The sequence below is a fragment of the Crinia signifera genome, chromosome 2, assembly GCF_055691185.1.
Source record: "Crinia signifera chromosome 2, ASM5569118v1, whole genome shotgun sequence".
In the NCBI taxonomy this organism is placed as follows: domain Eukaryota; kingdom Metazoa; phylum Chordata; class Amphibia; order Anura; family Myobatrachidae; genus Crinia; species Crinia signifera.
Window position 1 is genome coordinate 7,508,086 of NC_139218.1, and position 27,018 is coordinate 7,535,103.

The 27,018-nt window shown below is 44.7% G+C and overlaps 1 protein-coding gene across 1 annotated transcript in view; it reads right to left on the bottom strand.

Moving 5' to 3' along the window:
- Positions 1–26,591, bottom strand: part of LOC146059362 (uncharacterized) — a 57,513-nt gene extending 30,922 nt beyond the window's left edge. Inside the window, exon 1 of the mRNA XM_083171516.1 lies at positions 26,489–26,591. Coding sequence (XP_083027642.1) covers positions 26,489–26,507 — 19 coding nt within the window. The 5' untranslated portion in view covers positions 26,508–26,591. The remainder of the gene's footprint in view (positions 1–26,488) is intronic.
- Between the last annotated feature and the right edge of the window lie 427 nt (positions 26,592–27,018).

A 27,018-nucleotide genomic window follows, 5' to 3' on the forward strand; every position in this document is an offset into this window, starting at 1 on the left:
GCCTGCGCCGCCCGCTCCTTGTCACCACCGCCGGCTCAAGCGACTCTGACTGTGTGGATTGCAGCCAGTGGGGGCTGGCAGCAGGGAAGTTGGGTGGCTTACCTAACGACCCCGATGGGTGCCAGACGCCGGCTAGGCGCCTGCAGCAATACATATTGCACTAACCCAGCGTCACTAGTCCTGGCTGGGCTCCCATTAATTTTATTATCACCCGTCTGGCTCCGCCTTCTGCCCTTTAGGGAGAGAGCAGAGCAGCCACATCATGCGGAGTGCTGAAGACTAAAAGTAGAAGGTGCGTGGTATATGGGGTAAGGTGAAAGTTACTGTATATTGTACAAAAGGGGCACAGCGGTGGAGGGGTTACAGGTATATATTATATAAATTAGTGTGTGGGCGAGTGATAGGTATACAGTATTTGAGATGTTTTTTGGGGGGATAGGTATCTAGGATACAAGGGGTGTGTAGGGTTGATATAAATGTAGTATAAACTTAATGGAGGGGTCATATATACTGTATGTTGTGTTGGGTGAAATATATGTAGTATTTAAGTATACAGTATGTAGTATGTAGTATTTGTTAGGGGTGATTGTTATGTATTATATAAGGGGCTGTAGCCCACAGAGGTGGCATTCTGGTTGCCCAGAAACCCTCTCACAGCCACGAGGCTGAAGTTGGCTTCTTATTCGAGCTCCAGCTTCTTATTCGAGCTCCAGCTTCTTATTCAGAACAATCACTTTTACAAGGGTTAATGAATCATGGACCAAAAATGTGACTGCAGAAATCAACACAGGGGGGTTGCCTACATATGACCCACTTGCAATTTCTTTTGACCAACAATGATTTGGGCAGAAAATGGGCACAAAAATGGGCATGGGTCCCAGATATCATTTTGAATAAGTAGCTGGTGTCCTGCAAGGGTTAAACAGCGTTGGTCAAAAAATATTACACTGGAAACCCACACAGGGGGGTCACTTACATATGACCCACTTGCCATTTCTTTTGACCAACAAGGATTTGGGCATAAATAGGGCAGTAAAGTGGGCATGGGTCCCAGAATCATCATTTTGAATAAGTAGCTGGTGTCCTGCAAGGGTTAAACAGCGTTGGTCAAAAAATGTTACACTTGGAATCCACACAGGGGGGTCACTTACATATGACCCACTTGCCATTTCTTTTGACCAACAAGGATTTGGGCAGAAATAGGGCAGTAAAGTGGGCATGGGTCCCAGATTTCATCATTTTGAATAAGTAGCTGGTGTCCTGCAAGGGTTAAACAGCGTTGGTCAAAAAATATTACACTGGAAACCCGCACAGGGGGGTCACTTACATATGACCCACTTGCCATTTCTTTTGACCAACAAGGATTTGGGCAGAAATAGGGCAGTAAAGTGGGCATGGGTCCCAGAATCATTATTTTGAATAAGTAGCTGGTGTCCTGCAAGGGTTAAACAGCGTTGGTCAAAAAATATTACACTGGAAACCCGCAGAGGGGGGTCACTTACATATGACCCACTTGCCATTTCTTTTGACCAACAAGGATTTGGGCAGAAATAGGGCAGTAAAGTGGGCATGGGTCCCAGAATCATTATTTTGAATAAGTAGCTGGTGTCCTGCAAGGGTTAAACAGCGTTGGTCAAAAAATATTACACTGGAAACCCACACAGGGGGGTCACTTACATATGACCCACTTGCCATTTCTTTTGACCAACAAGGATTTGGGCAGTAATAGGGCAGTAAAGTGGGCATGGGTCACAGAATCATTATTTTGAATAAGTAGCTGGTGTCCTGCAAGGGTTAAACAGCGTTGGTCAAAAAATATTACACTGGAAACCCGCAGAGGGGGGTCACTTACATATGACCCACTTGCCATTTCTTTTGACCAACAAGGATTTGGGCAGAAATAGGGCAGTAAAGTGGGCATGGGTCCCAGAATCATTATTTTGAATAAGTAGCTGGTGTCCTGCAAGGGTTAAACAGCGTTGGTCAAAAAATATTACACTGGAAACCCGCAGAGGGGGGTCACTTACATATGACCCACTTGCCATTTCTTTTGACCAACAAGGATTTGGGCAGAAAATGGGCACAAAAATGGGCATGGGTCCCAGATATCATTTTGAATAAGTAGCTGGTGTCCTGCAAGGGTTAAACAGCGTTGGTCAAAAAATATTACACTGGAAACCCACACAGGGGGGTCACTTACATATGACCCACTTGCCATTTCTTTTGACCAACAAGGATTTGGGCAGAAATAGGGCAGTAAAGTGGGCATGGGTCCCAGAATCATCATTTTGAATAAGTAGCTGGTGTCCTGCAAGGGTTAAACAGCGTTGGTCAAAACATATTACACTGGAAACCCACACAGGGGGGTCACTTACATATGACCCACTTGCCATTTCTTTTGACCAACAAGGATTTGGGCAGAAATAGGGCAGTAAAGTGGGCATGGGTCCCAGAATCATCATTTTGAATAAGTAGCTGGTGTCCTGCAAGGGTTAAACAGCGTTGGTCAAAAAATCTTACACTGGAAACCCGCACAGGGGGGTCACTTACATATGACCCACTTGCCATTTCTTTTGACCAACAAGGATTTGGGCAGAAATAGGGCAGTAAAGTGGGCATGGGTCCCAGAATCATTATTTTGAATAAGTAGCTGGTGTCCTGCAAGGGTTAAACAGCGTTGGTCAAAAAATATTACACTGGAAACCCACACAGGGGGGTCACTTACATATGACCCACTTGCCATTTCTTTTGACCAACAAGGATTTGGGCAGTAATAGGGCAGTAAAGTGGGCATGGGTCCCAGATATCATTTTGAATAAGTAGCTGGTGTCCTGCAAGGGCTAAACAGCGTTGGTCAAAAAATATTACACTGGAAACCCACACAGGGCGGTCACTTACATATGACCCACTTGCCATTTCTTTTGACCAACAAGGATTTGGGCAGTAATAGGGCAGTAAAGTGGGCATGGGTCACAGATGTCATTATTTTGAATAAGTAGCTGGTGTCCTGCAAGGGTTAAACAGCGTTGGTCAAAACATATTACACTTGGAATCCACACAGGGGGGTCACTTACATATGACCCACTTGCCATTTCTTTTGACCAACAAGGATTTGGGCAGAAAATGGGCACAAAAATGGGCATGGGTCCCAGATATCATTTTGAATAAGTAGCTGGTGTCCTGTAAGGGTTAAACAGCGTTGGTCAAAAAATATTACACTGGAAACCCACACAGGGGGGTCACTTACATATGACCCACTTGCCATTTCTTTTGACCAACAAGGATTTGGGCAGAAATAGGGCAGTAAAGTGGGCATGGGTCCCAGAATCATCATTTTGAATAAGAAGCTGGTGTCCTGCAAGGGTTAAACAGCGTTGGTCAAAACATATTACACTGGAAACCCACACAGGGGGGTCACTTACATATGACCCACTTGCCATTTCTTTTGACCAACAAGGATTTGGGCAGAAATAGGGCAGTAAAGTGGGCATGGGTCCCAGAATCATCATTTTGAATAAGTAGCTGGTGTCCTGCAAGGGTTAAACAGCGTTGGTCAAAAAATCTTACACTGGAAACCCGCACAGGGGGGTCACTTACATATGACCCACTTGACATTTCTTTTGACCAACAAGGATTTGGGCAGAAATAGGGCAGTAAAGTGGGCATGGTTCACAGAATCATCATTTTGAATAAGTAGCTGGTGTCCTGCAAGGGTTAAACAGCGTTGGTCAAAAAATGTTACACTGGAAACCCGCACAGGGGGGTCACTTACATATGACCCACTTGACATTTCTTTTGACCAACAAGGATTTGGGCAGAAATAGGGCAGTAAAGTGGGCATGGGTCCCAGATTTCATCATTTTGAATAAGTAGCTGGTGTCCTGCAAGGGTTAAACAGCGTTGGTCAAAAAATATTACACTGGAAACCCGCACAGGGGGGTCACTTACATATGACCCACTTGCCATTTCTTTTGACCAAAAAGAATTTGGGCAGAAATAGGGCAGTAAAGTGGGCATGGGCCCCAGAATCATTATTTTGAATAAGTAGCTGGTGTCCTGCAAGGGTTAAACAGCGTTGGTCAAAAAATATTACACTGGAAACCCGCAGAGGGGGGTCACTTACATATGACCCACTTGCCATTTCTTTTGACCAACAAGGATTTGGGCAGAAATAGGGCAGTAAAGTGGGCATGGGCCCCAGAATCATTATTTTGAATAAGTAGCTGGTGTCCTGCAAGGGTTAAACAGCGTTGGTCAAAAAATATTACACTGGAAACCCGCAGAGGGGGGTCACTTACATATGACCCACTTGCCATTTCTTTTGACCAACAAGGATTTGGGCAGTAATAGGGCAGTAAAGTGGGCATGGGTCACAGATGTCATTATTTTGAATAAGTAGCTGGTGTCCTGCAAGGGTTAAACAGCGTTGGTCAAAACATATTACACTTGGAATCCACACAGGGGGGTCACTTACATATGACCCACTTGCCATTTCTTTTGACCAACAAGGATTTGGGCAGAAAATGGGCACAAAAATGGGCATGGGTCCCAGATATCATTTTGAATAAGTAGCTGGTGTCCTGCAAGGGTTAAACAGCGTTGGTCAAAAAATATTACACTGGAAACCCACACAGGGGGGTCACTTACATATGACCCACTTGCCATTTCTTTTGACCAACAAGGATTTGGGCAGAAATAGGGCAGTAAAGTGGGCATGGGTCCCAGAATCATCATTTTGAATAAGTAGCTGGTGTCCTGCAAGGGTTAAACAGCGTTGGTCAAAACATATTACACTGGAAACCCACACAGGGGGGTCACTTACATATGACCCACTTGCCATTTCTTTTGACCAACAAGGATTTGGGCAGAAATAGGGCAGTAAAGTGGGCATGGGTCCCAGAATCATCATTTTGAATAAGTAGCTGGTGTCCTGCAAGGGTTAAACAGCGTTGGTCAAAAAATCTTACACTGGAAACCCGCACAGGGGGGTCACTTACATATGACCCACTTGACATTTCTTTTGACCAACAAGGATTTGGGCAGAAATAGGGCAGTAAAGTGGGCATGGGTCACAGAATCATCATTTTGAATAAGTAGCTGGTGTCCTGCAAGGGTTAAACAGCGTTGGTCAAAAAATGTTACACTGGAAACCCGCACAGGGGGGTCACTTACATATGACCCACTTGACGTTTCTTTTGACCAACAAGGATTTGGGCAGAAATAGGGCAGTAAAGTGGGCATGGGTCCCAGATTTCATCATTTTGAATAAGTAGCTGGTGTCCTGCAAGGGTTAAGCAGCGTTGGTCAAAAAATGTTACACTTGGAATCCACACAGGGGGGTCACTTTCATATGACCCACTTGCCATTTCTTTTGACCAACAAGGATTTGGGCAGAAATAGGGCAGTAAAGTGGGCATGGGTCCCAGATTTCATCATTTTGAATAAGTAGCTGGTGTCCTGCAAGGGTTAAACAGCGTTGGTCAAAAAATATTACACTGGAAACCCGCACAGGGGGGTCACTTACATATGACCCACTTGCCATTTCTTTTGACCAACAAGGATTTGGGCAGTAATAGGGCAGTAAAGTGGGCATGGGTCACAGATGTCATTATTTTGAATAAGTAGCTGGTGTCCTGCAAGGGTTAAACAGCGTTGGTCAAAACATATTACACTTGGAATCCACAAAGGGGGGTCACTTACATATGACGCACTTGCCATTTCTTTTGACCAACAAGGATTTGGGCAGAAATAGGGCAGTAAAGTGGGCATGGGTCCCAGAATCATCATTTTGAATAAGTAGCTGGTGTCCTGCAAGGGCTAAACAGCGTTGGTCAAAAAATATTACACTGGAAACCCACACAGGGGGGTCACTTACATATGACCCACTTGCCATTTCTTTTGACCAACAAGGATTTGGGCAGTAATAGGGCAGTAAAGTGGGCATGGGTCACAGATGTCATTATTTTGAATAAGTAGCTGGTGTCCTGCAAGGGTTAAACAGCGTTGGTCAAAAAATATTACACTGGAAACCCGCACAGGGGGGTCACTTACATATGACCCACTTGCCATTTCTTTTGACCAACAAGAATTTGGGCAGAAATAGGGCAGTAAAGTGGGCATGGGTCCCAGAATCATTATTTTGAATAAGTAGCTGGTGTCCTGCAAGGGTTAAACAGCGTTGGTCAAAAAATATTACACTGGAAACCCGCAGAGGGGGGTCACTTACATATGACCCACTTGCCATTTCTTTTGACCAACAAGGATTTGGGCAGAAATAGGGCAGTAAAGTGGGCATGGGTCCCAGAATCATTATTTTGAATAAGTAGCTGGTGTCCTGCAAGGGTTAAACAGCGTTGGTCAAAAAATGTTACACTTGGAATCCACACAGGGGGGTCAGATACATATGACCCACTTGCCATTTCTTTTGACCAACAAGGATTTGGGCAGTAATAGGGCAGTAAAGTGGGCATGGGTCACAGATGTCATTATTTTGAATAAGTAGCTGGTGTCCTGCAAGGGTTAAACAGCGTTGGTCAAAACATATTACACTTGGAATCCACACAGGGGGGTCACTTACATATGACCCACTTGCCATTTCTTTTGACCAACAAGGATTTGGGCAGAAAATGGGCACAAAAATGGGCATGGGTCCCAGATATCATTTTGAATAAGTAGCTGGTGTCCTGCAAGGGCTAAACAGCGTTGGTCAAAAAATATTACACTGGAAACCCACACAGGGCGGTCACTTACATATGACCCACTTGCCATTTCTTTTGACCAACAAGGATTTGGGCAGTAATAGGGCAGTAAAGTGGGCATGGGTCACAGATGTCATTATTTTGAATAAGTAGCTGGTGTCCTGCAAGGGTTAAACAGCGTTGGTCAAAACATATTACACTTGGAATCCACACAGGGGGGTCACTTACATATGACCCACTTGCCATTTCTTTTGACCAACAAGGATTTGGGCAGAAAATGGGCACAAAAATGGGCATGGGTCCCAGATATCATTTTGAATAAGTAGCTGGTGTCCTGCAAGGGTTAAACAGCGTTGGTCAAAAAATATTACACTGGAAACCCACACAGGGGGGTCACTTACATATGACCCACTTGCCATTTCTTTTGACCAACAAGGATTTGGGCAGAAATAGGGCAGTAAAGTGGGCATGGGTCCCAGAATCATCATTTTGAATAAGTAGCTGGTGTCCTGCAAGGGTTAAACAGCGTTGGTCAAAACATATTACACTGGAAACCCACACAGGGGGGTCACTTACATATGACCCACTTGCCATTTCTTTTGACCAACAAGGATTTGGGCAGAAATAGGGCAGTAAAGTGGGCATGGGTCCCAGAATCATCATTTTGAATAAGTAGCTGGTGTCCTGCAAGGGTTAAACAGCGTTGGTCAAAACATATTACACTGGAAACCCACACAGGGGGGTCACTTACATATGACCCACTTGCCATTTCTTTTGACCAACAAGGATTTGGGCAGAAATAGGGCAGTAAAGTGGGCATGGGTCCCAGAATCATCATTTTGAATAAGTAGCTGGTGTCCTGCAAGGGTTAAACAGCGTTGGTCAAAAAATCTTACACTGGAAACCCGCACAGGGGGGTCACTTACATATGACCCACTTGACATTTCTTTTGACCAACAAGGATTTGGGCAGAAATAGGGCAGTAAAGTGGGCATGGGTCACAGAATCATCATTTTGAATAAGTAGCTGGTGTCCTGCAAGGGTTAAACAGCGTTGGTCAAAAAATGTTACACTGGAAACCCGCACAGGGGGGTCACTTACATATGACCCACTTGACATTTCTTTTGACCAACAAGGATTTGGGCAGAAATAGGGCAGTAAAGTGGGCATGGGTCCCAGATTTCATCATTTTGAATAAGTAGCTGGTGTCCTGCAAGGGTTAAGCAGCGTTGGTCAAAAAATGTTACACTTGGAATCCACACAGGGGGGTCACTTACATATGACCCACTTGCCATTTCTTTTGACCAACAAGGATTTGGGCAGAAATAGGGCAGTAAAGTGGGCATGGGTCCCAGATTTCATCATTTTGAATAAGTAGCTGGTGTCCTGCAAGGGTTAAACAGCGTTGGTCAAAAAATATTACACTGGAAACCCGCACAGGGGGGTCACTTACATATGACCCACTTGCCATTTCTTTTGACCAACAAGGATTTGGGCAGTAATAGGGCAGTAAAGTGGGCATGGGTCACAGATGTCATTATTTTGAATAAGTAGCTGGTGTCCTGCAAGGGTTAAACAGCGTTGGTCAAAACATATTACACTTGGAATCCACAAAGGGGGGTCACTTACATATGACCCACTTGCCATTTCTTTTGACCAACAAGGATTTGGGCAGAAAATGGGCACAAAAATGGGCATGGGTCCCAGATATCATTTTGAATAAGTAGCTGGTGTCCTGCAAGGGCTAAACAGCGTTGGTCAAAAAATATTACACTGGAAACCCACACAGGGGGGTCACTTACATATGACCCACTTGCCATTTCTTTTGACCAACAAGGATTTGGGCAGTAATAGGGCAGTAAAGTGGGCATGGGTCACAGATGTCATTATTTTGAATAAGTAGCTGGTGTCCTGCAAGGGTTAAACAGCGTTGGTCAAAACATATTACACTTGGAATCCACACAGGGGGGTCACTTACATATGACCCACTTGCCATTTCTTTTGACCAACAAGGATTTGGGCAGAAAATGGGCACAAAAATGGGCATGGGTCCCAGATATCATTTTGAATAAGTAGCTGGTGTCCTGCAAGGGTTAAACAGCGTTGGTCAAAAAATATTACACTGAAAACCCACACAGGGGGGTCACTTACATATGACCCACTTGCCATTTCTTTTGACCAACAAGGATTTGGGCAGAAATAGGGCAGTAAAGTGGGCATGGGTCCCAGAATCATCATTTTGAATAAGTAGCTGGTGTCCTGCAAGGGTTAAACAGCGTTGGTCAAAACATATTACACTGGAAACCCACACAGGGGGGTCACTTACATATGACCCACTTGCCATTTCTTTTGACCAACAAGGATTTGGGCAGAAATAGGGCAGTAAAGTGGGCATGGGTCCCAGAATCATCATTTTGAATAAGTAGCTGGTGTCCTGCAAGGGTTAAACAGTGTTGGTCAAAACATATTACACTTGGAATCCACAAAGGGGGGTCACTTACATATGACCCACTTGCCATTTCTTTTGACCAACAAGGATTTGGGCAGAAAATGGGCACAAAAATGGGCATGGGTCCCAGATATCATTTTGAATAAGTAGCTGGTGTCCTGCAAGGGCTAAACAGCGTTGGTCAAAAAATATTACACTGGAAACCCACACAGGGGGGTCACTTACATATGACCCACTTGCCATTTCTTTTGACCAACAAGGATTTGGGCAGTAATAGGGCAGTAAAGTGGGCATGGGTCACAGATGTCATTATTTTGAATAAGTAGCTGGTGTCCTGCAAGGGTTAAACAGCGTTGGTCAAAACATATTACACTTGGAATCCACACAGGGGGGTCACTTACATATGACCCACTTGCCATTTCTTTTGACCAACAAGGATTTGGGCAGAAAATGGGCACAAAAATGGGCATGGGTCCCAGATATCATTTTGAATAAGTAGCTGGTGTCCTGCAAGGGTTAAACAGCGTTGGTCAAAAAATATTACACTGAAAACCCACACAGGGGGGTCACTTACATATGACCCACTTGCCATTTCTTTTGACCAACAAGGATTTGGGCAGAAATAGGGCAGTAAAGTGGGCATGGGTCCCAGAATCATCATTTTGAATAAGTAGCTGGTGTCCTGCAAGGGTTAAACAGCGTTGGTCAAAACATATTACACTGGAAACCCACACAGGGGGGTCACTTACATATGACCCACTTGCCATTTCTTTTGACCAACAAGGATTTGGGCAGAAATAGGGCAGTAAAGTGGGCATGGGTCCCAGAATCATCATTTTGAATAAGTAGCTGGTGTCCTGCAAGGGTTAAACAGCGTTGGTCAAAAAATCTTACACTGGAAACCCGCACAGGGGGGTCACTTACATATGACCCACTTGACATTTCTTTTGACCAACAAGGATTTGGGCAGAAATAGGGCAGTAAAGTGGGCATGGGTCCCAGATTTCATCATTTTGAATAAGTAGCTGGTGTCCTGCAAGGGTTAAGCAGCGTCGGTCAAAAAATGTTACACTTGGAATCCACACAGGGGGGTCACTTACATATGACCCACTTGCCATTTCTTTTGACCAACAAGGATTTGGGCAGAAATAGGGCAGTAAAGTGGGCATGGGTCCCAGATTTCATCATTTTGAATAAGTAGCTGGTGTCCTGCAAGGGTTAAACAGCGTTGGTCAAAAAATATTACACTGGAAACCCGCACAGGGGGGTCACTTACATATGACCCACTTGCCATTTCTTTTGACCAACAAGGATTTGGGCAGAAATAGGGCAGTAAAGTGGGCATGGGTCCCAGAATCATTATTTTGAATAAGTAGCTGGTGTCCTGCAAGGGTTAAACAGCGTTGGTCAAAAAATATTACACTGGAAACCCGCAGAGGGGGGTCACTTACATATGACCCACTTGCCATTTCTTTTGACCAACAAGGATTTGGGCAGAAATAGGGCAGTAAAGTGGGCATGGGTCCCAGAATCATTATTTTGAATAAGTAGCTGGTGTCCTGCAAGGGTTAAACAGCGTTGGTCAAAAAATATTACACTGGAAACCCACACAGGGGGGTCACTTACATATGACCCACTTGCCATTTCTTTTGACCAACAAGGATTTGGGCAGTAATAGGGCAGTAAAGTGGGCATGGGTCACAGATGTCATTATTTTGAATAAGTAGCTGGTGTCCTGCAAGGGTTAAACAGTGTTGGTCAAAACATATTACACTTGGAATCCACACAGGGGGGTTGCCTACATATGACCCACTTGCAATTTCTTTTGACCAACAATGATTTGGGCAGAAAATGGGCACAAAAATGGGCATGGGTCCCAGATATCATTTTGAATAAGTAGCTGGTGTTCTGCAAGGGTTAAACAGCGTTGGTCAACAAATATTACACTGGAAACCCGCACAGGGGGGTCACTTACATATGACCCACTTGCCATTTCTTTTGACCAACAAGGATTTGGGCAGTAATAGGGCAGTAAAGTGGGCATGGGTCATAGATGTCATTATTTTGAATAAGTAGCTGGTGTCCTGCAAGGGTTAAACAGTGTTGGTCAAAACAAATTACACTTGAAACCCACACAGGGGGGTTGCCTACATATGACCCACTTGCAATTTCTTTTGACCAACAATGATTTGGGCAGAAAATGGGCACAAAAATGGGCATGGGTCCCAGATATCATTTTGAATAAGTAGCTGGTGTTCTGCAAGGGTTAAACAGCGTTGGTCAACAAATATTACACTGGAAACCCGCACAGGGGGGTCACTTACATATGACCCACTTGCCATTTCTTTTGACCAACAAGGATTTGGGCAGAAATAGGGCAGTAAAGTGGGCATTGGTCCCAGAATCATTATTTTGAATAAGTAGCTGGTGTCCTGCAAGGGTTAAACAGCGTTGGTCAACAAATATTACACTGGAAACCCGCACAGGGGGGTCACTTACATATGACCCACTTGCCATTTCTTTTGACCAACAAGGATTTGGGCAGAAATAGGGCACTAAAGTGGGCATGGGTCCCAGAATCATCATTTTGAATAAGTAGCTGGTGTTCTGCAAGGGTTAAACAGCGTTGGTCAACAAATATTACACTGGAAACCCGCACAGGGGGGTCACTTACATATGACCCACTTGCCATTTCTTTTGACTAACAAGGATTTTGGCAGAAATAGGGCACTAAAGTGGGCATGGGTCCCAGAATCATCATTTTAAATAAGTAGCTGGTGTTCTGCAAGGGTTGAACAGCGTTGGCCAACAAATATTACACTGGAAACCCGCACAGGGGGATCACTTACATATGACCCACTTGCCATTTCTTTTGACTAACAAGGTTTTGGGCAGAAATAGGGCAGTAAAGTGGGCATGGGTCACAGATGTCATTATTTTGAATAAGAAGCTGGTGTCCTGCAAGGGTTAAACAGTGTTGGTCAAAACATTTTACACTTGAAACCCACACAGGGGGGTTGCCTACATATGACCCACTTGCAATTTATTTTGACCAACAATGATTTGAGCAGAAAATGGGCACAAAAATGGGCATGGGTCCCAGAATCATCATTTTAAATAAGTAGCTGGTGTTCTGCAAGGGTTAAACAGCGTTGGTCAAAAAATATTACACTGGAAACCCGCACAGGGGCGTCACTTACATATGACCCACTTGCCATTTCTTTTGACCAACAAGGATTTGGGCAGAAATAGGGCACTAAAGTGGGCATAGGTCCCAGATGTCATCATTTTGAATAAGTAGCTGGTGTCCTGCAAGGGTTAAACAGCGTTGGTCAAAAAATGTTAAACTGGAAACCCGCACAGGGTGGTCACTTACATATGACCCACTTGCCATTTCTTTTGACCAACAAGGATTTGGGCAGTAATAGGGCAGTAAAGTGGGCATGGGTCACAGATGTCATTATTTTGAATAAGTAGCTGGTGTCCTGCAAGGGTTAAACAGCGTTGGTCAAAACATATTACACTTGAAACCCACACAGGGGGGTTGCCTACATATGACCCACTTGCAATTTCTTTTAACCAACAATGATTTGGGCAGAAAATGGGCACAAAAATGGGCATGGGTCCCAGATATCATTTTGAATAAGTAGCTGGTGTTCTGCAAGGGTTAAACAGCGTTGGTCAACAAATATTACACTGGAAACCCGCACAGGGGGGTCACTTACATATGACCCACTTGCCATTTCTTTTGAGCAACGCTGTTTAACCCTTGCAGGACACCAGCTACTTATTCAAAATGATGTAATCTGTGACCCATACCCACTTTACTGCCCTATTACTGCCCAAATCCTCGTTGGTCAAAAGAAATTGCAAGTGGGTCATATGTAAGTGACCCCCCTGTATGGATTCCAAGTGTAACATTTTTTGACCAACGCTGTTTAACCCTTGCAGGACACCACTTACTTATTCAAAATGATGACATCTGGGACCTATGCCCACTTTAGTGCCCATTTTCTGCCCAAATCATTGTTGGTCAAAAGAAATTGCAAGTGGGTCATATGTAGGCAACCCCCCTGTGTGGGTTTCAAGTGTAATATGTTTTGACCAACACTGTTTAACCCTTGCAGGACACCAGCTACTTATTCAAAATAATGACATCTGTGACCCATGCCCACTTTACTGCCCTATTACTGCCCAAATCCTTGTTGGTCAAAAGAAATGGCAAGTGGGTCATATGTATCTGACCCCCCTGTGTGGATTCCAAGTGTAACATTTTTTGACCAACGCTGTTTAACCCTTGCAGGACACCAGCTACTTATTCAAAATGATGACATCTGGGACCTATGCCCACTTTACTGCCCTATTTCTGTCCAAATCCTTGTTGGTCAAAAGAAATGGCAATTGGGTCATATATAAGTGACCCCTCTGTGCAGGTTTCCAGTGTAACATTTTTTGACCAACGCTGTTTAACCCTTGCAGGACACCAGCTACTTATTCAAAATGATGACATCTGGGACCTATGCCCACTTTACTGCCCTATTTCTGCCCAAATCCTTGTTGGTCAAAAGAAATGGCAAGTGGGTCATATAGAAGTGACCCCTCTGTGCGGGTTTCCAGTGTAACATTTTTTGACCAACGCTGTTTAACTCTTGCAGGACACCACCTACTTATTCAAAATGATGATTCTGGGACCCATGCCCACTTTACTGCCCTATTTCTGCCCAAATCCTTGTTGGTCAAAAGAAATGGCAAGTGGGTCATATGTAAGTGACCCCCCTGTGTGGATTCCAAGTGTAACATTTTTTGACCAACGCTGTTTAACCCTTGCAGGACACCAGCTACTTATTCAAAATGATGATTCTGGGACCCATGCCCACTTTACTGCCCTATTACTGCCCAAATCCTTGTTGGTCAAAAGAAATGGCAAGTGGGTCATATGTAAGTGACCCCCCTGTGTGGATTCCAATTGTAAAAAAATTTTTACCAACGCGTTTTAACCCTTGCAGGACACCAGCTACTTATTCAAAATGATATCTGGGACCCATGCCCATTTTTGTGCCCATTTTCTGCCCAAATCCTTGTTGGTCAAAAGAAATGGCAAGTGGGTCATATGTAAGTGACCCCCTGTGTGGGTTTCCAGTGTAATATGTTTTGACCAACGCTGTTTAACCCTTGCAGGACACCAGCTACTTATTCAAAATGATGATTCTGGGACCCATGCCCACTTTACTGCCCATTTTCTGCCCAAATCCTTGTTGGTCAAAAGAAATGGCAAGTGGGTCATATGTAAGTGACCCCCCTGTGTGGGTTTCCAGTGTAATATGTTTTGACCAACGCTGTTTAACCCTTGCAGGACACCAGCTACTTATTCAAAATGATGATTCTGGGACCCATGCCCACTTTACTGCCCTATTTCTGCCCAAATCCTTTTTGGTCAAAAGAAATGTCAAGTGGGTCATATGTAAGTGACCCCCCTGTGCGGGTTTCCAGTGTAATATTTTTTGACCAACGCTGTTTAACCCTTGCAGGACACCAGCTACTTATTCAAAATGATGATTCTGGGACCCATGCCCACTTTACTGCCCTATTTCTGCCCAAATCCTTGTTGGTCAAAAGAAATGTCAAGTGGGTCATATGTAAGTGACCCCCCTGTGCGGGTTTCCAGTGTAAGATTTTTTGACCAACGCTGTTTAACCCTTGCAGGACACCAGCTACTTATTCAAAATGATGATTCTGGGATCCATGCCCACTTTACTGCCCTATTTCTGCCCAAATCCTTGTTGGTCAAAAGAAATGGCAAGTGGGTCATATGTAAGTGACCCCCCTGTGTTGGTTTCCAGTGTAATATGTTTTGACCAACGCTGTTTAACCCTTGCAGGACACCAGCTACTTATTCAAAATGATGATTCTGGGACCCATGCCCACTTTACTGCCCTATTTCTGCCCAAATCCTTGTTGGTCAAAAGAAATGGCAAGTGGGTCATATGTAAGTGACCCCCCTGTGCGGGTTTCCAGTGTAATATTTTTTGACCAACGCTGTTTAACCCTTGCAGGACACCAGCTACTTATTCAAAATGATGATTTTGGGACCCATGCCCACTTTACTGCCCTATTACTGCCCAAATCCTTGTTGGTCAAAAGAAATGGCAAGTGGGTCATATGTAAGTGACCCCCCTGTGTGGATTCCAAGTGTAACATTTTTTGACCAACACTGTTTAACCCTTGCAGGACACCAGCTACTTATTCAAAATGATGATTCTGGGACCCATGCCCACTTTACTGCCCTATTTCTGCCCAAATCCTTGTTGGTCAAAAGAAATGTCAAGTGGGTCATATGTAAGTGACCCCCCTGTGCGGGTTTCCAGTGTAAGATTTTTTGACCAACGCTGTTTAACCCTTGCAGGACACCAGCTACTTATTCAAAATGATGATTCTGGGACCCATGCCCACTTTACTGCCCTATTTCTGCCCAAATCCTTGTTGGTCAAAAGAAATGTCAAGTGGGTCATATGTAAGTGACCCCCCTGTGCGGGTTTCCAGTGTAAGATTTTTTGACCAACGCTGTTTAACCCTTGCAGGACACCAGCTACTTATTCAAAATGATGATTCTGGGACCCATGCCCACTTTACTGCCCTATTACTGCCCAAATCCTTGTTGGTCAAAAGAAATGGCAAGTGGGTCATATGTAAGTGACCCCCCTGTGTGGATTCCAAGTGTAACATTTTTTGACCAACACTGTTTAACCCTTGCAGGACACCAGCTACTTATTCAAAATGATGATTCTGGGACCCATGCCCACTTTACTGCCCTATTACTGCCCAAATCCTTGTTGGTCAAAAGAAATGGCAAGTGGGTCATATGTAAGTGACCCCCCTGTGTGGATTCCAAGTGTAACATTTTTTGACCAACGCTGTTTAACCCTTGCAGGACACCAGCTACTTATTCAAAATGATGATTCTGGGACCTATGCCCACTTTAGTGCCCTATTTCTGCCCAAATCCTTGTTGGTCAAAAGAAATGGCAAGTGGGTCATATGTAAGTGACCCCCCTGTGCGGGTTTCCAGTGTAATATTTTTTGACCAACGCTGTTTAACCCTTGCAGGACACCAGCTACTTATTCAAAATGATATCTGGGACCCATGCCCATTTTTGTGCCCATTTTCTGCCCAAATCCTTGTTGGTCAAAAGAAGTTGCAAGTGGGTCATATGTAGTCAACCCCCCTGTGTGGGTTTCAAGTGTAATATGTTTTGACCAACACTGTTTAACCCTTGCAGGACACCAGCTACTTATTCAAAATGATGATTCTGGGACCCATGCCCACTTTACTGCCCTATTTCTGCCCAAATCCTTGTTGGTCAAAAGAAATGGCAAGTGGGTCATATGTAAGTGACCCCCCTGTGCGGGTTTCCAGTGTAATATTTTTTGACCAACGCTGTTTAACCCTTGCAGGACACCAGCTACTTATTCAAAATGATGATTCTGGGACCCATGCCCACTTTACTGTCCTATTTCTGCCCAAATCCTTGTTGGTCAAAAGAAATGGCAAGTTGGTCATATGTAAGTGACCCCCCTGTGCGGGTTTCCAGTGTAAGATTTTTTGACCAACGCTGTTTAACCCTTGCAGGACACCAGCTACTTATTCAAAATGATGATTCTGGGACCCATGCCCACTTTACTGCCCTATTACTGCCCAAATCCTTGTTGGTCAAAAGAAATGGCAGGTGGGTCATATGTAAGTGACCCCCCTGTGTGGATTCCAAGTGTAACATTTTTTGACCAACGCTGTTTAACCCTTGCAGGACACCAGCTACTTATTCAAAATGATGATTCTGGGACCCATGCCCACTTTACTGCCCTATTTCTGCCCAAATCCTTGTTGGTCAAAAGAAATGGCAAGTGGGTCATATGTAAGTGACCCTCCTGTGCGGGTTTCCAGTGTAATATTTTTTGACCAACGCTGTTTAACCCTTGCAGGACACCAGCTACTTATTCAAAATGATGATTCTGGGACCCATGCCCACTTTACTGCCCTATTTCTGCCCAAATCCTTGTTGGTCAAAAGAAATGGCAAGTGGGTCATATGTAAGTGACCCCCCTGTGCGGGTTTCCAGTGTAATATTTTTTGACCAACGCTGTTTAACCCTTGCAGGACACCAGCTACTTATTCAAAATGATATCTGGGACCCATGCCCATTTTTGTGCCCATTTTCTGCCCAAATCCTTGTTGGTCAAAAGAAGTTGCAAGTGGGTCATATGTAGGCAACCCCCCTGTGTGGGTTTCAAGTGTAATATGTTTTGACCACACTGTTTAACCCTTGCAGGACACCAGCTACTTATTCAAAATGATGATTCTGGGACCCATGCCCACTTTACTGCCCTATTTCTGCCCAAATCCTTGTTGGTCAAAAGAAATGGCAAGTGGGTCATATGTAAGTGACCCCCCTGTGCGGGTTTCCAGTGTAATATTTTTTACCAACGCTGTTTAACCCTTGCAGGACACCAGCTACTAATTCAAAATGATGATTCTGGGACCCATGCCCACTTTACTGCCCTATTTCTGCCCAAATCCTCGTTGGTCAAAAGAAATGGCAAGTGGGTCATATATAAGTGACCCCCCTGTGCGGGTTTCCAGTGTAACATTTTTTGACCAACGCTGTTTAACCCTTGCAGGACACCAGCTACTTATTCAAAATGATGACATCTGGGACCTATGCCCACTTTACTGCCCTATTTCTGCCCAAATTCTTGTTGGTCAAAAGAAGTGGCAAGTGGGTGATATGTAAGTGACCCCCTAGTGCGGGTTTTCAGTGTAATATTTGTTGACCAACGCTGTTTAACCCTTGCAGAACACCAGCTACTTATTCAAAATGATGATTCTGGGACCCATGCCCATTTTTGTGCCCATTTTCTGCCCAAATCATTGTTGGTCAAAAGAAATTGCAAGTGGGTCATATGTAGGCAACCCCCCTGTGTGGGTTTCAAGTGTAATATGTTTTGACCAACACTGTTTAACCCTTGCAGGACACCAGCTACTTATTCAAAATAATGACATCTGTGACCCATGCCCACTTTACTGCCCTATTACTGCCAAAATCCTTGTTGGTCAAAAGAAATGGCAAGTGGGTCATATGTATCTGACCCCCCTGTGTGGATTCCAAGTGTAACATTTTTTGACCAACGCTGTTTAACCCTTGCAGGACACCAGCTACTTATTCAAAATGATGACATCTGGGACCTATGCCCACTTTACTGCCCTATTTCTGCCCAAATCCTTGTTGGTCAAAAGAAATGGCAAGTGGGTCATATGTAAGTGACCCCCCTGTGCGGGTTTCCAGTGTAATATTTTTTGACCAACGCTGTTTAACCCTTGCAGGACACCAGCTACTTATTCAAAATGATATCTGGGACCCATGCCCATTTTTGTGCCCATTTTCTGCCCAAATCCTTGTTGGTCAAAAGAAGTTGCAAGTGGGTCATATGTAGGCAACCCCCCTGTGTGGGTTTCAAGTGTAATATGTTTTGACCAACACTGTTTAACCCTTGCAGGACACCAGCTACTTATTCAAAATGATGATTCTGGGACCCATGCCCACTTTACTGCCCTATTTCTGCCCAAATCCTTGTTGGTCAAAAGAAATGGCAAGTGGGTCATATGTAAGTGACCCCCCTGTGCGGGTTTCCAGTGTAATATTTTTTGACCAACGCTGTTTAACCCTTGCAGGACACCAGCTACTTATTCAAAATGATGATTCTGGGACCCATGCCCACTTTACTGCCCTATTTCTGCCCAAATCCTCGTTGGTCAAAAGAAATGGCAAGTGGGTCATATGTAAGTGACCCCCCTGTGCGGGTTTCCAGTGTAATATTTTTTGACCAACGCTGTTTAACCCTTGCAGGACACCAGCTACTTATTCAAAATGATATCTGGGACCCATGCCCATTTTTGTGCCCATTTTCTGCCCAAATCCTTGTTGGTCAAAAGAAGTTGCAAGTGGGTCATATGTAGGCAACCCCCCTGTGTGGGTTTCAAGTGTAATATGTTTTGACCAACACTGTTTAACCCTTGCAGGACACCAGCTACTTATTCAAAATGATGATTCTGGGACCCATGCCCAATTTACTGCCCTATTTCTGCCCAAATCCTTGTTGGTCAAAAGAAATGGCAAGTGGGTCATATGTAAGTGACCCCCCTGTGCGGGTTTCCAGTGTAATATTTTTTGACCAACGCTGTTTAACCCTTGCAGGACACCAGCTACTTATTCAAAATGATGATTCTGGGACCCATGCCCACTTTACTGCCCTATTTCTGCCCAAATCCTCGTTGGTCAAAAGAAATGGCAAGTGGGTCATATGTAAGTGACCCCCCTGTGCGGGTTTCCAGTGTAACATTTTTTGACCAACGCTGTTTAACCCTTGCAGGACACCAGCTACTTATTCAAAATGATGACATCTGGGACCTATGCCCACTTTACTGCCCTATTTCTGCCCAAATCCTTGTTGGTCAAAAGAAGTGGCAAGTGGGTGATATGTAAGTGACCCCCTAGTGCGGGTTTTCAGTGTAATATTTTTTGACCAACGCTGTTTAACCCTTGCAGAACACCAGCTACTTATTCAAAATGATGATTCTGGGACCCATGCCCATTTTTGTGCCCATTTTCTGCCCAAATCATTGTTGGTCAAAAGAAATTGCAAGTGGGTCATATGTAGGCAACCCCCCTGTGTGGGTTTCAAGTGTAATATGTTTTGACCAACGCTGTTTAACCCTTGCAGGACACCAGCTACTTATTCAAAATAATGACATCTGTGACCCATGCCCACTTTACTGCCCTATTACTGCCAAAATCCTTGTTGGTCAAAAGAAATGGCAAGTGGGTCATATGTATCTGACCCCCCTGTGTGGATTCCAAGTGTAACATTTTTTGACCAACGCTGTTTAACCCTTGCAGGACACCAGCTACTTATTCAAAATGATGACATCTGGGACCTATGCCCACTTTACTGCCCTATTTCTGCCCAAATCCTTGTTGGTCAAAAGAAATGGCAAGTGGGTCATATGTAAGTGACCCCCCTGTGCGGGTTTCCAGTGTAATATTTTTTGACCAACGCTGTTTAACCCTTGCAGGACACCAGCTACTTATTCAAAATGATGATTCTGGGACCCATGCCCACTTTACTGCCCTATTTCTGCCCAAATCCTTGTTGGTCAAAAGAAATGGCAAGTGGGTCATATGTAAGTGACCCCCCTGTGTTGGTTTCCAGTGTAATATGTTTTGACCAACGCTGTTTAACCCTTGCAGGACACCAGCTACTTATTCAAAATGATGATTCTGGGACCCATGCCCACTTTACTGCCCTATTTCTGCCCAAATCCTTGTTGGTCAAAAGAAATGGCAAGTGGGTCATATGTAAGTGACCCCCCTGTGCGGGTTTCCAGTGTAATATTTTTTGACCAACGCTGTTTAACCCTTGCAGGACACCAGCTACTTATTCAAAATGATGATTCTGGGACCCATGCCCACTTTACTGCCCTATTACTGCCCAAATCCTTGTTGGTCAAAAGAAATGGCAAGTGGGTCATATGTAAGTGACCCCCCTGTGTGGATTCCAAGTGTAACATTTTTTGACCAACACTGTTTAACCCTTGCAGGACACCAGCTACTTATTCAAAATGATGATTCTGGGACCCATGCCCACTTTACTGCCCTATTACTGCCCAAATCCTTGTTGGTCAAAAGAAATGGCAAGTGGGTCATATGTAAGTGACCCCCCTGTGTGGATTCCAAGTGTAACATTTTTTGACCAACGCTGTTTAACCCTTGCAGGACACCAGCTACTTATTCAAAATGATGATTCTGGGACCTATGCCCACTTTAGTGCCCTATTTCTGCCCAAATCCTTGTTGGTCAAAAGAAATGGCAAGTGGGTCATATGTAAGTGACCCCCCTGTGCGGGTTTCCAGTGTAATATTTTTTGACCAACGCTGTTTAACCCTTGCAGGACACCAGCTACTTATTCAAAATGATATCTGGGACCCATGCCCATTTTTGTGCCCATTTTCTGCCCAAATCCTTGTTGGTCAAAAGAAGTTGCAAGTGGGTCATATGTAGTCAACCCCCCTGTGTGGGTTTCAAGTGTAATATGTTTTGACCAACACTGTTTAACCCTTGCAGGACACCAGCTACTTATTCAAAATGATGATTCTGGGACCCATGCCCACTTTACTGCCCTATTTCTGCCCAAATCCTTGTTGGTCAAAAGAAATGGCAAGTGGGTCATATGTAAGTGACCCCCCTGTGCGGGTTTCCAGTGTAATATTTTTTGACCAACGCTGTTTAACCCTTGCAGGACACCAGCTACTTATTCAAAATGATGATTCTGGGACCCATGCCCACTTTACTGTCCTATTTCTGCCCAAATCCTTGTTGGTCAAAACAAATGGCAAGTTGGTCATATGTAAGTGACCCCCCTGTGCGGGTTTCCAGTGTAAGATTTTTTGACCAACGCTGTTTAACCCTTGCAGGACACCAGCTACTTATTCAAAATGATGATTCTGGGACCCATGCCCACTTTACTGCCCTATTACTGCCCAAATCCTTGTTGGTCAAAAGAAATGGCAGGTGGGTCATATGTAAGTGACCCCCCTGTGTGGATTCCAAGTGTAACATTTTTTGACCAACGCTGTTTAACCCTTGCAGGACACCAGCTACTTATTCAAAATGATGATTCTGGGACCCATGCCCACTTTACTGCCCTATTTCTGCCCAAATCCTTGTTGGTCAAAAGAAATGGCAAGTGGGTCATATGTAAGTGACCCTCCTGTGCGGGTTTCCAGTGTAATATTTTTTGACCAACGCTGTTTAACCCTTGCAGGACACCAGCTACTTATTCAAAATGATGATTCTGGGACCCATGCCCACTTTACTGCCCTATTTCTGCCCAAATCCTTGTTGGTCAAAAGAAATGGCAAGTGGGTCATATGTAAGTGACCCCCCTGTGCGGGTTTCCAGTGTAATATTTTTTGACCAACGCTGTTTAACCCTTGCAGGACACCAGCTACTTATTCAAAATGATATCTGGGACCCATGCCCATTTTTGTGCCCATTTTCTGCCCAAATCCTTGTTGGTCAAAAGAAGTTGCAAGTGGGTCATATGTAGGCAACCCCCCTGTGTGGGTTTCAAGTGTAATATGTTTTGACCACACTGTTTAACCCTTGCAGGACACCAGCTACTTATTCAAAATGATGATTCTGGGACCCATGCCCACTTTACTGCCCTATTTCTGCCCAAATCCTTGTTGGTCAAAAGAAATGGCAAGTGGGTCATATGTAAGTGACCCCCCTGTGCGGGTTTCCAGTGTAATATTTTTTACCAACGCTGTTTAACCCTTGCAGGACACCAGCTACTAATTCAAAATGATGATTCTGGGACCCATGCCCACTTTACTGCCCTATTTCTGCCCAAATCCTCGTTGGTCAAAAGAAATGGCAAGTGGGTCATATATAAGTGACCCCCCTGTGCGGGTTTCCAGTGTAACATTTTTTGACCAACGCTGTTTAACCCTTGCAGGACACCAGCTACTTATTCAAAATGATGACATCTGGGACCTATGCCCACTTTACTGCCCTATTTCTGCCCAAATTCTTGTTGGTCAAAAGAAGTGGCAAGTGGGTGATATGTAAGTGACCCCCTAGTTCGGGTTTTCAGTGTAATATTTGTTGACCAACGCTGTTTAACCCTTGCAGAACACCAGCTACTTATTCAAAATGATGATTCTGGGACCCATGCCCATTTTTGTGCCCATTTTCTGCCCAAATCATTGTTGGTCAAAAGAAATTGCAAGTGGGTCATATGTAGGCAACCCCCCTGTGTGGGTTTCAAGTGTAATATGTTTTGACCAACACTGTTTAACCCTTGCAGAACACCAGCTACTTATTCAAAATGATGATTCTGGGACCCATGCCCACTTTACTGCCCTATTACTGCCAAAATCCTTGTTGGTCAAAAGAAATGGCAAGTGGGTCATATGTATCTGACCCCCCTGTGTGGATTCCAAGTGTAACATTTTTTGACCAACGCTGTTTAACCCTTGCAGGACACCAGCTACTTATTCAAAATGATGACATCTGGGACCTATGCCCACTTTACTGCCCTATTTCTGCCCAAATCCTTGTTGGTCAAAAGAAATGGCAAGTGGGTCATATGTAAGTGACCCCCCTGTGCGGGTTTCCAGTGTAATATTTTTTGACCAACGCTGTTTAACCCTTGCAGGACACCAGCTACTTATTCAAAATGATATCTGGGACCCATGCCCATTTTTGTGCCCATTTTCTGCCCAAATCCTTGTTGGTCAAAAGAAGTTGCAAGTGGGTCATATGTAGGCAACCCCCCTGTGTGGGTTTCAAGTGTAATATGTTTTGACCAACACTGTTTAACCCTTGCAGGACACCAGCTACTTATTCAAAATGATGATTCTGGGACCCATGCCCACTTTACTGCCCTATTTCTGCCCAAATCCTTGTTGGTCAAAAGAAATGGCAAGTGGGTCATATGTAAGTGACCCCCCTGTGCGGGTTTCCAGTGTAATATTTTTTGACCAACGCTGTTTATCCCTTGCAGGACACCAGCTACTTATTCAAAATGATGATTCTGGGACCCATGCCCACTTTACTGCCCTATTTCTGCCCAAATCCTCGTTGGTCAAAAGAAATGGCAAGTGGGTCATATGTAAGTGACCCCCCTGTGCGGGTTTCCAGTGTAACATTTTTTGACCAACGCTGTTTAACCCTTGCAGGACACCAGCTACTTATTCAAAATGATGACATCTGGGACCTATGCCCACTTTACTGCCCTATTTCTGCCCAAATCCTTGTTGGTCAAAAGAAGTGGCAAGTGGGTGATATGTAAGTGACCCCCTAGTGCGGGTTTTCAGTGTAATATTTTTTGACCAACGCTGTTTAACCCTTGCAGAACACCAGCTACTTATTCAAAATGATGATTCTGGGACCCATGCCCATTTTTGTGCCCATTTTCTGCCCAAATCATTGTTGGTCAAAAGAAATTGCAAGTGGGTCATATGTAGGCAACCCCCCTGTGTGGGTTTCAAGTGTAATATGTTTTGACCAACGCTGTTTAACCCTTGCAGGACACCAGCTACTTATTCAAAATAATGACATCTGTGACCCATGCCCACTTTACTGCCCTATTACTGCCAAAATCCTTGTTGGTCAAAAGAAATGGCAAGTGGGTCATATGTATCTGACCCCCCTGTGTGGATTCCAAGTGTAAAATTTTTTGACCAACGCTGTTTAACCCTTGCAGGACACCAGCTACTTATTCAAAATGATGACATCTGGGACCTATGCCCACTTTACTGCCCTATTTCTGCCCAAATCCTTGTTGGTCAAAAGAAATGGCAAGTGGGTCATATGTAAGTGACCCCCCTGTGCGGGTTTCCAGTGTAATATTTTTTGACCAACGCTGTTTAACCCTTGCAGGACACCAGCTACTTATTCAAAATGATGACATCTGGGACCTATGCCCACTTTACTGCCCTATTTCTGCCCAAATCCTTGTTGGTCAAAAGAAGTGGCAAGTGGGTGATATGTAAGTGACCCCCTAGTGCGGGTTTTCAGTGTAATATTTTTTGACCAACGCTGTTTAACCCTTGCAGAACACCAGCTACTTATTCAAAATGATGATTCTGGGACTCATGCCCATTTTTGTGCCCATTTTCTGCCCAAATCATTGTTGGTCAAAAGAAATTGCAAGTGGGTCATATGTAGGCAACCCCCCTGTGTGGGTTTCAAGTGTAATATGTTTTGACCAACACTGTTTAACCCTTGCAGGACACCAGCTACTTATTCAAAATAATGACATCTGTGACCCATGCCCACTTTACTGCCCTATTACTGCCAAAATCCTTGTTGGTCAAAAGAAATGGCAAGTGGGTCATATGTATCTGACCCCCCTGTGTGGATTCCAAGTGTAAAATTTTTTGACCAACGCTGTTTAACCCTTGCAGGACACCAGCTACTTATTCAAAATGATGACATCTGGGACCTATGCCCACTTTACTGCCCTATTTCTGCCCAAATCCTTGTTGGTCAAAAGAAATGGCAAGTGGGTCATATGTAAGTGACCCCCCTGTGCGGGTTTCCAGTGTAATATTTTTTGACCAACGCTGTTTAACCCTTGCAGGACACCAGCTACTTATTCAAAATGATATCTGGGACCCATGCCCATTTTTGTGCCCATTTTCTGCCCAAATCATTGTTGGTCAAAAGAAATTGAAAGTGGGTCATATGTAGGCAACCCCCCTGTGTTGATTTCTGCAGTGAAATTTGTGGTCCATCATTCATTAACCCTTGTAAAAGTGATTTTTCTGAATAAGAAGCTGGAGCTCGAATAAGAAGCTGGCCGAATAAGAAGCCAACTTCAGCCTCGTCTCACAGCCCAAGTTTTTTTGTGAGCTGCTGATGTTCTGCTGCAGCTGCTGAGGGGTGGTAGGTTTCTAGTTTATAAGGGTTATATAATATGTAAGTGGTACTACTAGTGGTGTAGCTTGTGAGGATAGTGTGAGAACATGGGGCCTAATTATTATAGGTAACATACTGTATTAAGTGCACTCTGGTGGCGGCTTGGTGGAGCCTGCGCTGATGGGGTCAGCGGAGAGCGCTGGGTCCAAGTTGCTTCTGTGCTGACAGGAAGGAGCTGCTCTGCCGGTCTCTGCTGCTTATGCAGGTGGCAGCTCCTACACCTGCCTGTCAGTGCAGAAGCAACCAGGACCCAGCGTTCCCCACGGAGTCCGTCGGTGCTGGCTCCACCAAGACAGTGCCTCACTGACCAGTAACCTCACCGCACGTCACTGTAGGACAGATTGTATCACTCCCCGAGGCTCCCATCACTGTACAAAGTAACAACATCGGGAGCTGCGCTCACATAGTACATACTGAGTCTACCATCGCTGCCCATGCCGTCATCGCCACTGTATTAAGAATGAAATACCTGTATATTAATATAGTATCATCATTCCATCCAATCACTAGAGAACGGGTTACTTATCATCCTGCTGAGGTGCAGAACAGCGATATAGGGGGGCACAGCACAGGACCTCACCTTTAAAACATCAGTGACGAGATTGCTATCCGGGCACAGGAGACCCTTACCTGCTACTGTCACCTGTCCCAGGTCCTCTCTGTGCTGCTGTCTGTGGATAGTAGCGCAGAGCGCTGTGACTTATATGTACATTGCCTACAAGCCCCTCCAGAAGCCGACTTCAGCCTCGTGTCGTTATGTCAGTGACGAGGGTGATCCCCGGGCACAGAGCACAGGAGACTTACCTGCTATAAGCAGCCGCATCGCTAAAGTCACCGCTCCCGCTGTGTGTCCTGTCTGCGCTGCCGTGTGCCGTGTGCCGTGTGCCGTGTGCTGCTCATCATCGGACTGTAGATGAAGAAAGTGTAGTGTACAGCACCGCCCACTCCCAGTCCCATCTCACTGTACAGCACCGCCCCGCCCACTCCCATCTCACTGTACATGACCGCCCCGCCCACTCCCAGTCCCATCTCACTGTACAGTGAGACAACTTTGTACATGACTGCCCCGACCGGCCACTCCCACATGTGCACAGGACACGATTTCACAGTGTACTGAGTGTGACTGTGCCTCTGTCATTCTTCCTCACAGACTGTCCCCATGCTGACTGTCTGTACTACATAAGTAACCTGCAGCCTCTATATTCTTGCTTGCAATATGTTCCATGGGTTTTAACAATTTTTTTCACTATTGGATAAAAACTGCATTTTTCTAGGTTTCTGGTGAGCAGATCTCTATTTTCCATTCATTTGGGAAACGAATGTATTTATTTCTG